Raw genomic sequence first — 13387 nt, 5'->3', positions numbered from 1 at the left:
GCCACAGTGGAAGTAAGTAATTTATATACCATATAAACTGGCAAACACTACAAGCCAGGTCTTCCTTTTCTCCTTCCCTGTTTTTCCATCCCTTCTCTCCATCCCTCCCTCTCTCTACCTCTATTTCTTTTCCTTCTTCATCCCTCTCTCTCTCTGAGAGTCAGTTTATCAGCACACCACTGAAAATAACTACTTCTCTGAGTTACAGGGGCAATTAAATGAGATAATATATGCAGGTACTTCAAAAAGTTCATGGAAAAATTCTTACCTTTTCTGTTTTTCCATGAACTTTTTGAAGTACTCTTATATGTAAATCGTTTGGCACACAGTAAATAACTGAGCTATCATTATTATTATTAAAGTACCTGGAAAAAGCCAGAGAGATGCAATAAATGGTAGTCATTATTTTTAATACTATTTTTCACTGGCTGACTTCAGAAGCCTCTTAATTTCCAGCGGCTGATATCTGAAGTCTCATCGTTATAATTCAGTCTCTTATTTTTAAGAATTTAGTTATTTGTTCCATTTTAAAATTCAAAGACTAATATTTAAAGCACTAGCTGCTCAGTCTTATTCCTCGTTGTGAATAGAGGTTCTGGGCGCCCTTTGGAGACACCAGCAACAGGCAGAGCAGCAAGAGAAGGGTCCAAATGTAAATATCTACAGGCGCTGAGCAGTAACAGAACGTGACCTCACGGACACAAAAGTTCCTCTGTCTTTTAGTTGGTTCAAATACTCTGAAACACTGGTTCAGTGATTATGGAAATCACAGAAAAATGACAGATGAGAGGTGTTAAGATGTTTTTAAAATGGTATCAGTTGATGTAAAACAGTGTAAGCTGAACGTGTTTTTCTTAGAGCACACGATATCTGAACCTTACAAAAGCTTAGTTCATCTTGACAGTGTAAAGATGCACGAGTTAAGGTTTATCTTCCTTCTGCAGTAGAAATAAAAAGCAATTCTGATAAACTTTCTGAATCTTAAACAGATTCTGAAAACAGACAGCCCAGGTCATAGCCCAGCCCCGCTGCTCACTAGCTGTGTGCTTTAGGGGAAGTAACTTCACTGCTCTGTGCCTGTTTCCTCATCTGGAAAATGGGGATAATAACAGTATCTCCCTCAAAAGGTGGCTGGTGGGTTAGAAGAATTAAGACCTGTAAAGTGCTTAGAACAGGGTCCAGTGTGTAGGAAGCCCTTTGGTAAGTGTTACCTATTATTATCAAAGCAAAAGCTGGTGTGTTTAATGAGTGTCTTCGATTCTGGTGGTGACACTGTGGTCACACAGGTGGGTGAGCATCAAGGGGGTGGGTGGGATGGAGGCCTGGTCTTACCTATCACGGAGACTGCGCCAAGGGGTACGATCAGTGAGAGGGGAGCAAAGGCGTAGGAGGCAAACACGCCCAGCTCACCCAGCAGCATCAGGAACAGGCCCAGCCACCATGTCTTCGTCTTGAAATAGGCCCGGGGGTCCTTGGAACCTGCCAGGCGGATGTGGCAGTACTTCTAGAAACCAGAGAAGAACACAATTTACCCAGAAGTTTGAGGGGGAAATGGTATAATTCATGTATCCTAAATCTACCCCCCTGCGCACTTAAAAAAATAATTTGGGAAGACCTGTCAAGTTTTTCTGGAATCCTTACTCAGAGAAGAGGAAAGCCATAGTGATGTAAATACTAGATGGTTATTCTAAGACAGTAGTTCCCCAACTGGCAGGAAGTCCTTAACACTTCCCTGGGAAGCTTTGAAAAAACACAAGTCTGGGCTTTATCCTTGGAGTCAGCAAGAGGCGTGGGTGAGGCCTGGAAATGGCTATTTCTAATGCACACCAGAGGCAATGCGTGGTGGGGGGTTGGGGGTGGGATGGGAGCCATGGTCTAGGATCCCCACTTTGGCCTGGTCCTCAGGTTGACCTTCTGCCTCTGACTGCAATTCCCAGGTTTCCCCATGTTTGGGATCTTCTCCCTTCTGCAGAAGTGCCAGCAGAAATTGCTGGGCAGCCATGTGGGTATCTGTGGACCCTGCCCTCCCTGGGGTGGATACTTGGCTTAAGCACGGCCAATATTTTTTTTATCGGGAAATGTGACCATGGGACGCAGAAACCAAGGCAGTAACCAAGAAGAAAGTCATGTTGACTCAGAGGGCTGAGTCTGCCATTGAGGGAGAATCATGAAGGGGGCTGCAGGGAAGCAGATAAATAAACAGAGATTCTGGTCTGTAGAGAGAAAAGAATGTACCAGACAAGGAGCTAAGAGACCACACAGCTACAGAAACACTCACACACATGCATGGGAGCCGAGACGCACAGGGTACAGATGCACAAGGCACACCCATGTGTCCACAGAGATGGCAGCCTGCGATCCAGAGAGGGAGGGCAGTTCATTGCAGCTAGAAGTTGGCCAGTGTGCTGTGGGACTTATCCTGTTAGCAGATGGCAAGTCTTAGTTTGGGTTTCTCAGCAGCAGTCCCTGAGACAAGGATTTGGGAGCAGGTAATTTATTTGGGAGATGATCCCAGGAAGCCCAAGTAAGTGGGGGGAAACTGAGGCAGGGAACAGAGAAGAGCCAATGAAGGGTGCATTAAGGAACAAATTAGTCCCATGAGCAACTGGGCATCAGTCCCACTGGGGATCCTCTGAGAAACCCTGTAAATCTCACCTCAGAATCATCCTGCAGGGGACAGGAGTCTGTGGCATTTATACATGGATTCCCATCCCCCGCTGGCTGATGGCAGCCCCCAGGGGCATTAACACTGCCCCTCTCCCCGCACACAGCCCAGCTGCACCTGTGTGCCAGTGGAACCAGTTCCCTGGTGCCTTCAGGAGAAGTTCCTCAAGCTATCAGCTTGCTCCAAACCACAGCTGCTTGTGAACTCAGTTGGGCCACGGGGATTTCGACTGGGGCACCCACAGCAGCTGCTATGGGGCACCTCTAGCAAATTTTAAGTAATGGAAGGTGCTGTACTCAGAGTCAAATTCAACAAACTACAATAATTCAGGCAGCCTTGCAGCAAGCAAACAGGAGAAGATGAGACGAGAGCCAGGGAGGCCAATTAGGAGGTCACTGCACAGCCCAGGAGAGAAGGTGATGTCCTGAGCTAGGAGGGTGATGGTGGGGATGAAGTGGGGCACGAACCAAGAGAGATTCTGGAATAACCTGCAAGGTATTGTCACAGATGCAGCCATGGATGGAATACATAAGGGCCTACAGAGAGAAGGCAGCTGGACCTGGACAGGACACCCTGACCTACCTGCTATGTCTCTGCCCCAGACGGTGCTGGTGGCTGAAACTCACCTGGAGGTTAAGTGCAATGCTGACCACAAGGTGCCCAAAAATCGCCAAGAGGGCGCCAATCAAGTTCTCCTGTAAGGAAAATTCACAAGAGCAGACATGAGTTGAGCCTAAGCCAAGGGGTCCCAGGACACATTTGACACCCAACTCTGCTGTCCCCAAACAAAATCAGGAAAACCATATCCATCACAAAGCCACATCCCAGGCCCTCTACTGGAATTTTACTACCCACGGTTAGCCTGGCCGCCTTGCTGGTTTACAAAACACTGACCTGAATTAGGCACTTCCAGAAAACACTATTCTTTGGCTGTTCAGTCACAATGACCTGACAAGGGCCAAACCTGCTCTGCTATTCCTTTTAACGTGCCGAACTGCCACATTTTTGTACAGAAGAGCAACATTCGGAAATCAGAATTTACAAGAGATATACAGCCAGCAGTACTTCTTGCCATCTTATCAATGGAGTCTTAGTGTTCCCAGAGGGCTCTCAATGAGACTTTCTAACTGGCTAACTTGCTTAGGGCATTTTCAATTATTTAATTTATAAAAAGTTAATTTATATTACTTTATGAGTAAGGTCCAGATTCTTAGACATGGTATTTTTTTTTAACTTTATAAAATGATTACCAAACCTATATTCATTGTAGAATAATTAGGAAATATAGATAAATAAAAATAACGATAACATAATAGAAAAACCATCTGTAATTCTATAACCCATTCCTATAAACTTTCTTGTCCATAAATTCAGATGTTAATTTACTTTATAAAAATAAGATTACAACCTGTATTATAACTTGTGTTTTTACTTAACATATTGGGAACACATTTCCCTACCAGGCATATCTAATTCATCATTTTAAATTAATGTCAAATAACTCATCATTTAGATATATCATTGCTTTCCTATTACTGGGCATTTGTGTGGATCAGTCTCTTGGGATAAATTCTTAGAACTGAGAATTACTGGGTCAAAGTGTATTTAGCATAGCATTTAAACCACACTATATTCTGTCCCCAACACACCTACCAGCATTGTTCCACCACTAGACACCAAAGGAATGCTCTACTTCAGCCAAATATAACCTCAATCCTGCCCCTTCCTCAAGGCATGGGCCAGGCCCGGGGGGGGGGGGGGGGGGGGCGGAATCCGCAGGGAGCAAGACAAACAGTCCTGGCTCTCCCAGTCTTCGATCCATCTGGGAAGACAGATAATTGGCGAGCAGCCCCAAAGTGGCCTCCTCCTCAGGAACAGAGTCAACAGGAAGGGGAGAAGGCAACCCTCCCGCTCCTTCCCTCTCCTGGAACACAGACTGCTTAGAGGGCTGAGGGGAGGTTTTCCCTGAGAAGAGGTGGCTGGCATGGGATGTGGGCAGGAGGGAGAGGGGGGGGTCTCCCGATTGAAACTGCCATGCATGGCTGTCCTTTAATCCCCACCACCCCCAGCAAGGCACAGCACTGCAGCATAAGGGAAAGACACTAAGCTGGGAGCCAGGAGACCCGGGTTCTAGTCCCAGCTCTGTCACATCACTGCAACTTTAGACAAGTCCCTTCCCCTGGTCAGGCTTGTGTGTCCCCCATATGGAAAATGTAAGTTCTGACCCAGATGACCGCTATGAGCCCCTCCAGCCCAGACCCAAGCCAGGCTGCTAACAGAAACAAGTGAATGGTTGGGCCACACTGGAGACTGACTGACTCACTTCATGCACAGCTGGGTAGAATAAAGCTACCTGTGGGCAAAAACCATGCCCTTCCTGTAGGATCATAGGATCTCGGGGCTACAAGGGTCACTGGAGCCCAACCAGCCAGAGCTTCCGTCACTGGGTTCCCAGAGATGCTAATGTGGTAATGAGGTTCCAAGGTACCATGTTGTTTAAGCTTGGGGGACACTCAGGCCCTGGCTTGGAGGCTCACAGTGCACACATTAGAGGCTCTCAGAGGAGTTTCTCTTTGTCTAACTCAGATTTCCCAAAATCACTTGGCTCTAGAGCTCTTACCTTGGAATCCAGCCATTGGCATCTGCAGCAGACATCTGTGATTCTCACCCGCCTGACATTTTAATCCCACTCCTTTTCTTCTGGTAATAGCACACGATTTTGCTGAGGACTACCCCTCCGCCACACACACTCCCCATTGGACAGTCTTGTCGGAACTGTCATTCACAGTGCTCCATCGTCCCCTGGACAAAGATGGGCCTATGACCCAAGCCAGGCAGGTCAGAAACTTTCTCCCTGGGACACAAATCATTGACTGAGAAACACAAAGGCTGAAAAGGGCTGGGCTTACTTCAGAATCATGCAACGCCTGGACAAATCATTAGTTTCTGCTCCTTGGACCCCTGGAGCCGTCCTGGTTCCTGTCCTTCCCGCAGCCTGCTTCAATTCTGGGAGCAGCCCCACAGTCTTTTTTGCTTAAGAGCTGGTTTCTGTTACTTGCAACCAAGAGCCTAATAGTGTCAATGCTTCACGGAACACAGTTTGGGAACATGTTTCTTATTAGTCCAACTTCTTGTAAACATAAATGGGAGCTTCTCCACCTTCCTTAGAGATGTGGCTTTGGTGGACAGAAAAGGCTATCTGCTTTTACTTTTTTTAAAAAAATTCACTATTAAAGTAAAACACTCACAGATCTAGTTTTTTGAAACAAAACCTTACCACAGAACTAAGTAATTCTTATAAATCTGACAAATTATACTTATAAATATAATGACTGTTAAGTTCTCTTAAATATTCTAATGCTGCTCATATACAATAAAATTATTTTACAACATTCAAATTAAAAAGTTAATTATAGTACTTGCGCCTCTGGGAAGATGGAGTAGACATACTTTTCCCTATTCTTCCCACTACATATAACTAAAACCCTGGACATCATATATAAAACAAACATAAGACTCTGAAAGGCGAGAGAAGGCAGAAAGGCAGGGGTCTCGGGCCATGAGAGACAACACGATGCTGAGTTCCCTGGGTTTCCTTTCTGTCTCTTACATCCAAGACTTGGAGCTAAAGAAACCAGCATCCTGGAAATACCAACAGGCACAGAAGAAAAAAAAAAAAAAAAAACGGAAGAAAAGCCTGCTCTCTCTAGACAAAGGACCAGGAGATGGACAACTAAGCAGGAAGCAAGCTTGCAGACAATAACCACTCTACTCTGAATACCACAGAAAAAATAAAATATGGCCCCACCTCACCCACGCCAGCACAGGCTGAATGGACGGCTCAGACTTCCAGCCTTTCTAAGATGTGACAAGGCACCTGCTAAGGTCTGAAGGTTTGTGTCCCCCTGTAATTCACTGTTGAAGTCCTAACCTCCAAGGTGATGATATTAGAAGGTGGTGTCTTTGGAAGGTGATTAGATCATAAGAGCAAAGCCCTCATTAATGAGATGAGTGCCCATATAAAACAGGCCCAAGAGAGACCCCCTCACCCCTTCCACCATGTGAGGACACAGTGAGAAGGTGCCATCTATGAGAAAGCAGGCCCTCGTCAGACACCAAATCTTAGTGCCTTGATCTTGGACTTTCCAGCCTTCAGAACTGTGAGAAATAAAGTCCTATTGTTTACAAGCTACCCATCTTATTGTATTCTGTTAAAGCAGCCCAAATGGACTAAAACAGCCCCGCGCATCCCCTGCTGAGACTGTCAGAGAAGGCCAGTGCTGAGGCATCCCCCTCCCCACGGTGTCAGGGAGCCTGGACCTCTACTTTTGATACACAATAGTTTTAAATTTTGAATGGTCTAGTTTAGCTATTGTTTTTTGTTATTCATACTTTTGGTGTCAATATTTAAAAAATCACTGCCTAATCCAAGGTCACAAAAATTTACACCTATACTTCCTTCCAAGAATTTCATCATTCTAGCTCTTACATTTTGCTTTTTGAACCATGTTTTGTATGTGATGCAAGGTGCAAAGTCCAACCTCATTCATTTTCTTTCATGTGGATATCCAGTTGCCTGAGCACTATTTATTTGAAAGACTATTCTTTCCCCATTGAATAGTCTTAACACCGTTGTCAAAAAAATCAATTGACCAAAGATATACGGGATTATTTCTGGATCTGAATTCTATTCCATGATTCATGTGTTTATCCTCATGCCAGTACCACTGGCTTACATCTCTTCTTGTTACTCAGTCCCTCCATTACCACCTTCTTTTGTTTTATTTTTTTTTTAAAGGATGACTGGTAAGGGGATCTTAACACTTGACTTGGTGTTGTCAGCACCACGCTCACCCAGTGAGCAAACCGGCCATCCCTATATGGTATCCGAACCCGTGGCCTTGGTGTTATCAGCACCACACTCTCCCGAGTGAGCCACGGGCCGGCCCCCTTTTGTTTTAAATAGATATATTTTCTAGTGTACCATTTTAATTCTCTTGTCATTTCTTTTACTATATAGTTTTAGTTATTCTTTTAGTGATTGTGCTGTGGATTACAATTAACATCTTAATTAGCACCAATTTTTTTTTAGCAGCATATAAAACTTTGCTCTTATACAGCTCCATCTCTTCTCCCACCATGCTATTATTGTCACAAATTTCTTCATTATCTTTTAAAACTTAACAAACTGATATGGGTGAACAGAATTCTGCATTCTTTTCATTGAAAAATGATATCCAACTGCAGTCTCCATATCTCTCTTTTCTGTGCTGATTGATAGAAGGAACTCCGTTTATGGTTTCTGAATAGATGGGCTAATCTAAGCACAAACAAATGGCTATACATGAAGAATGTGATATGTGTTATAAGACACAATGCTGATAAAGAGCTGAAATTTCAAAGGAGGAATTCATTCTGGGTGCAAAGTCTGAACTGCTTGGCTCAATGTCACGTGGCAAAGGCAGTGTGGAAGGGCCATAACTAAAATTTAGACTCTCAGACTTCCAGCCTGAGTTCTTTTTATGTGTCTGGCCTCCTCTTCCAACCTCCACATAGCCACTGGCCACGGCAAAGCACACCCAACACACTCAACCAACATTTGCGGATTGGAGGACTGCAGAAGGTGATCTGCACAGGATAGGATTTTGTGGAAACCATGGGAGAATACCATACCCTTAAGGAATTGCTCCAGCACAATAAACAGGTGGAGGATGGTTATTCAGAGGCCAGGCTCACCTTGAATCCAGCCTCTGTCATTCACAACACTGTGACTTGGGCATATCTCTGAGCATCCGTTTCCTCAACTATATAATGGAGTTATTAAGAGTACTTACTCTCAGGGTGGTTGCAAGAATGAAACGAGACAAACTCGTGGAAATAACAAAGCACAGTTCCTGGCACAGGTTGGAGGGTTCAGGGAAACAGATTTCTTTACTACAGGACTTTTCAGAGCCTTTAATAAATATTAGCTATCATAGTTAAAAATATCTATCAGCCAATAATAGGACATTGTGAAAAACTCCTATGTGCTAGGCACATGCTAGTAGGAGACAGGTCTATTAGAGAGAGCTCAGCCTTTGGAAACTGACAGACCAGGCTTGTAATAAAGCTTAGAACTGATGATGACAAACAGCAACATTTATCAGGCACTTACTGTGTGCCAAGTACTATTCTAAATACTTCATATCAACTCATTTAATCCTCACAACAATCTTATAAGTACTATTATCGTCTAATTTTATAGTGAGGAAACGGAGGCACAGAGGGTAAGAAGTAGCTAGCAAGTGGGCTGAATCAGTATTGGAACCCAGGTAGTCTGACACCAAAACCCATGTTCTTAAATATTATGTCAAACCATGTAATATAGGAAGCTCTAGAACAATGCCTGGCACAGGATAGGTATTTAATAAATAGTAGCTATTATCAGGGGCTGGGGAATTGGTTCCTGACCCAATGACTCCTAGGTTCGTGCAGAATACAGACACCTAAAGTATTACAGTCTAGTAGAGTTGGGTACAAGAAAAACAGAAATACAGAGGAGGGAGGAACAGTACTGCAGACACTCATTCATTTATTCATTCAGTGCCTCGTCTGTGCCATGCACTGACTGTAAATGCTATGCCCTGTCCCTGTCCTCACATAGTATACATTAAACTGATTAACTTAATCCCACTGCAGTTAGAGCTACCTCGGAGACACACACGGTGCGCTAAGAAGTGACAGGGACCTGACCTAGTGTGTGGGGAGGTCCAGGACAATATCTCCAAGGAATGATTTCTGAAGAGGGACCTGAAGGCCTAGGGAGGTGGGGGTGGGGTGGAGAAAGCCATTCCACAGCCCGAGGGAAGCTCCCGAGGTAGGAACAAGCACAGTACCTCTGAGAAATGGAAGGAAGGCCAGTGGGGAGTCAGGGGACAAGACCTAGGGGAAAATGGGCTCAACGGCACTGAGATGCAAGGCAGGGGTCCAGGGAAGATGTAGGGGAACCAGAGCATCCAGGAAGAAGGCATCAGGACTGTTTCTAGAAGAGAAACCAGGGTGGCAAACACGAGAAGGCCATCCCCTTCAGACTGGGGCCCAAGACATTCTCCTACAAGGGGTTTGCTGGCACTAACAGTTTCATGGGACTCGATCACTGTGTCTTCGTGTCCCTCTATGTTCTTTGCTACCTCCCTGTATGTCCCCCTTTCTCATCTCACCTTGCATAACAGCTTTCTCCTGATTCATCAGAGAAAGGCGTGTGCTTCACTTACCCTATACTCTTACCCTGGTACATAGCCCGGGGTGTAAAACCCCCAAGGAGAATTCTGAAATGTTGTTTCTCTCAAGGTATCGTTAGTGAGAATCAAAATACCATCATATACATTCTAGGAATGACTTCCTTTCCCTCTCTCATTCATTTTCTGTTAAGACATGACATCAGAATGGGATGCATTGGCCCATGCTGGGATATTTTGAAACCAGAGACTCTGATTTGACTGATAGTTGGACAGGAAGGACTAGCTTTGTTAATTACGAACACAGAGTGAATGAGCCAAATCTATGGCTCTAAATTTTAGCAAAAATATATCCAAAGCTTTGATAAAAGCAATTATAATTAAAATATATGTATTTGCATATATGTTATAATTAAAATGTATATATTTATATGCAAATACTTGTAGTAAATAATTGTATTATATTTCATAATATATGTACAAATACATCTGTAGTAAAGTACAGCATGGGCAAAAGTATAATGAAATTGACAATATGTCAATTTCCCTAACGCTTTCTGGATATATCAGGTTTACTCAAGATGACTCAATATATAAAGAAAAGTTACAGGCATAATTGATAATAACTTTTTGGTAAATGTCATAGAAACTATAAAAGCAAAAGAAATCCTGTTGTAAATTAGGTGTGTCTACCACTTTGCTTTGAACAAAAATGAAGGAGGCCCTAATCATATTGTTAGCTGAGAAGTCAATAAAAATAGTTTATCATGATGTGACTTTTAGCACATAACTTGGAGGGAGTTTAAGGAAATTGGTGATACTGCTTTAACAACACTCCTTCGATTCCAGGTACTGATACTTATGTGAAAGAAGTTCTCAGCATGTCTGGCTATAAAAAACAAAATTTTCAACAGAATTGATGCTAAACTCTACCTCATTCTAGCAATCAGTAATATTTGTCTTGAATACAGGAATTAATTTTTTTTTTTTTTTGTCTTTTTGTGACCGGTAAGGGGATCGCAACCCTTGGTGTGGTGTCATCCGCACCGCACTCTGCCAGTAAGCACACCGGCTATCCCTATATAGGATCCGAACTGCGCTCCCAAGCGCTGCACTCTCCCGAGTGCGCCACAGGGTCGGCCCAGGAATTAATTTTTTTAAAAGCTCCATTCTTCTCATGCAGATATTCATTTCTAGTACAATGTTAATTTTGGCTTAATAATAATTGTGAAACCTTATATTACATTAATCAGTTGCTTTTCTTTTAGTTCAGTTGGTTAGAGTGAGGTGTTCTAACACCAAGGTCAAGGTTTCAGATCCCCATACCAGCCAGCCACCAAAAAAAAAAGCAGCTGCTTTTATTCAATTGTACCAATAAAAAACAAAGAAAAAAACAACAAAGAAACACTCTTCTGACTGAACCTTATGTCCAAGGAAATTTTTTAAAATAAAATTTGATTACATACTCTATATCTTTTCTTATAGAGAAGTGTTAAAAAGAAAAATTAATTGGGAGGCCATCAGGCTGAAAGGGCCCCGGGGCCTTGGGTTCCTACATAAGCAAACTGAAAGCCAATGTAACAATAAAACAAAACTTAAGCTTAACTAATCAGAAGCCACCAACTAACCCTAACCAGGGACTTTCCACAGGTTCATTCCCAAATAAAGCAAATGCCTGGCTGTAGCCAATCAGGGAATTTCTTAATTTTGCTTCCCGTTCCTGTAGAAGCCCACTGCTTCTCACACGGCTGACGTGCAGCTCTCTGAGCCTCTTCTGGTTCGCAGAGATGCTCAATTCGTGATTCATTCTTTGCTCAAATAACTTATTCTGTTAGTCTAAAGTTTTTCTGTTAACAGAAGCATGGTAGGTAATCGGTAAAACTTTTAAGTGTTAAAAGACAGACACAATTTTGGTATAAAATTCTGTGAGGGATAGAAGGGAAATGCAAATTCAAGGAGAAAAAGGAATGATGTAAAAAAAAAAATTTCCAATAGTTACAGAAGAGCTTGTTTATGTATTTTGCAGGAAGATGATAGGGAGGATTGAATGGTCTTTATATTCAGGGGCTTCAGTTAAGAGACTCAAACAGGTTTTTAAAATACCAGCATTGAAATGTGCCAGAAATTACACACTTTGTAAATATTTAAACTTTACAACAAAAAAATCTTAGACATCCACTAAAAGAATGTGTGAGGAAATACACAATGTTTCTTGAGAGGGCCAAGTGTGAGGACGTCAAAGATAGCCCTTCATGCAGTGCGGCCCTTACCGAGGATGCCAAGCAAGGACTTCAGCCTCCGCGGCAGGCAAAGACGGGGCAGCGGGCAGGAGCCGCCCAGGAGTCCACTTAACCTCTGCTAATGACGAGTAATTGTTAAAAAGAGCTAACTGGCAGCTCTTCTACAGGAACTGCTTTGGGCATGGAGGAAACAAAAGTACGCTGCAGGGACACATCAAAGCTGTTTGTTACCTTTCGGGCAGCTGAAGAGAGCTGGAAATGGGCTTCAGGAGCTGTGCAGAAACCTAAGGCCTGAGCAATGGCTGTTTGTTCAGAGTATACATGGGGGTCACACAGCCACGATGAAGGGCTGCCTGGGGGAGATTTGCTTCTCTAGGGCTGTTTCTTCCTCTTCTGCTAGGCAGTGCCCTCTCAGTGCTGTTGTGGGGACTTCTAAGACAATGTGGAGAAGGCACTGACCTCAGTACTTAGTATCAAGGTGAACCATATGAAATCACCAATACTCAACCATTTTTGACCTACAAAAACACAAGTTTCATATAGTTTGACCTCGAGACACCAAGCTGCCCTCTGATGAGATGTGGACTGAATCCACAAGGATGTCCTCTGGGAAGGTGTTATAGTCTGCCTGAGGGCATGTTAACGACTTGCCCCAAGTGGAGGTAAAGAGCGGAAGCAGGGAAGCCAGCTGCTGCAGCCACAGACAAGTCAGTACTATCTCAGGGAGGGGGTGTTGTCGGGGTGGAACCTTGAAACGAGAGCTGGAAAAACCCCTGGATAAACCAATCTTACGCACTCTTGGTTCAAAGGTTACCATGACAATAAAGGGTACTGAGCCCTTTCTCTGCACCTTCTTCTTAGGGCTGCAAATAGCCCCATGAGCTTGGTGCTATGGTGAGTTCTATTTTTAGCACATAAGTTGGAAGGAGTTTATAGGTGGACTGTGGAAAGTACTAACATTAATGAAAGAAATGTATTTCACAAGACCTAACTTTTTAGAATTACACATAGAAATATTAAGCTTGCGAAAGACAGGAAACTTTCCCTGGGCTAAAGTCTCTGTTGCAGATAAAGAATTGTAACACAGCAAAATTGCTGGCTCAAGCGCAGATGTCCTTGGTGCAGCTTAACCTACTGATTGTTGTTAAGATATGTTGAGGAAGCTGCTTGATTGTTGTTTAAATAGGCTGAGGAAATTGCTGTAGGGAAAGAAAATGTTTGCTAAGGGCAAGCTGTTGGTGGATCGACTTAGCTTTTTACAAATT

At 43.5% G+C, this 13387-nt stretch overlaps 1 protein-coding gene across 3 annotated transcripts in view; it reads right to left on the bottom strand.

The window, feature by feature from the left end:
- The window catches only part of NIPAL3 (NIPA like domain containing 3), a 46975-nt gene that overhangs the window by 21436 nt on the left and 12152 nt on the right, over window positions 1–13387 (bottom strand). For 2 of the 3 annotated variants that reach the window (XM_063106130.1, XM_063106131.1), the window contains exons 3-4: window positions 3292–3360; window positions 1333–1504 (exon numbers count right to left, since the gene is read on the bottom strand). In XM_063106130.1, coding sequence (XP_062962200.1) covers window positions 1333–1504; window positions 3292–3360 — 241 coding nt within the window. Of the gene's footprint in view, window positions 1–1332; window positions 1505–3291; window positions 3361–13387 lie in introns of those variants that run through there. The other variant, XM_063106132.1, reaches the window with a different exon arrangement.

Source organism: Cynocephalus volans, chromosome 8, assembly GCF_027409185.1.
Source record: "Cynocephalus volans isolate mCynVol1 chromosome 8, mCynVol1.pri, whole genome shotgun sequence".
In the NCBI taxonomy this organism is placed as follows: Eukaryota; Metazoa; Chordata; class Mammalia; order Dermoptera; family Cynocephalidae; genus Cynocephalus; species Cynocephalus volans.
This window is presented reverse-complemented; position numbering and strand designations above follow the sequence as displayed.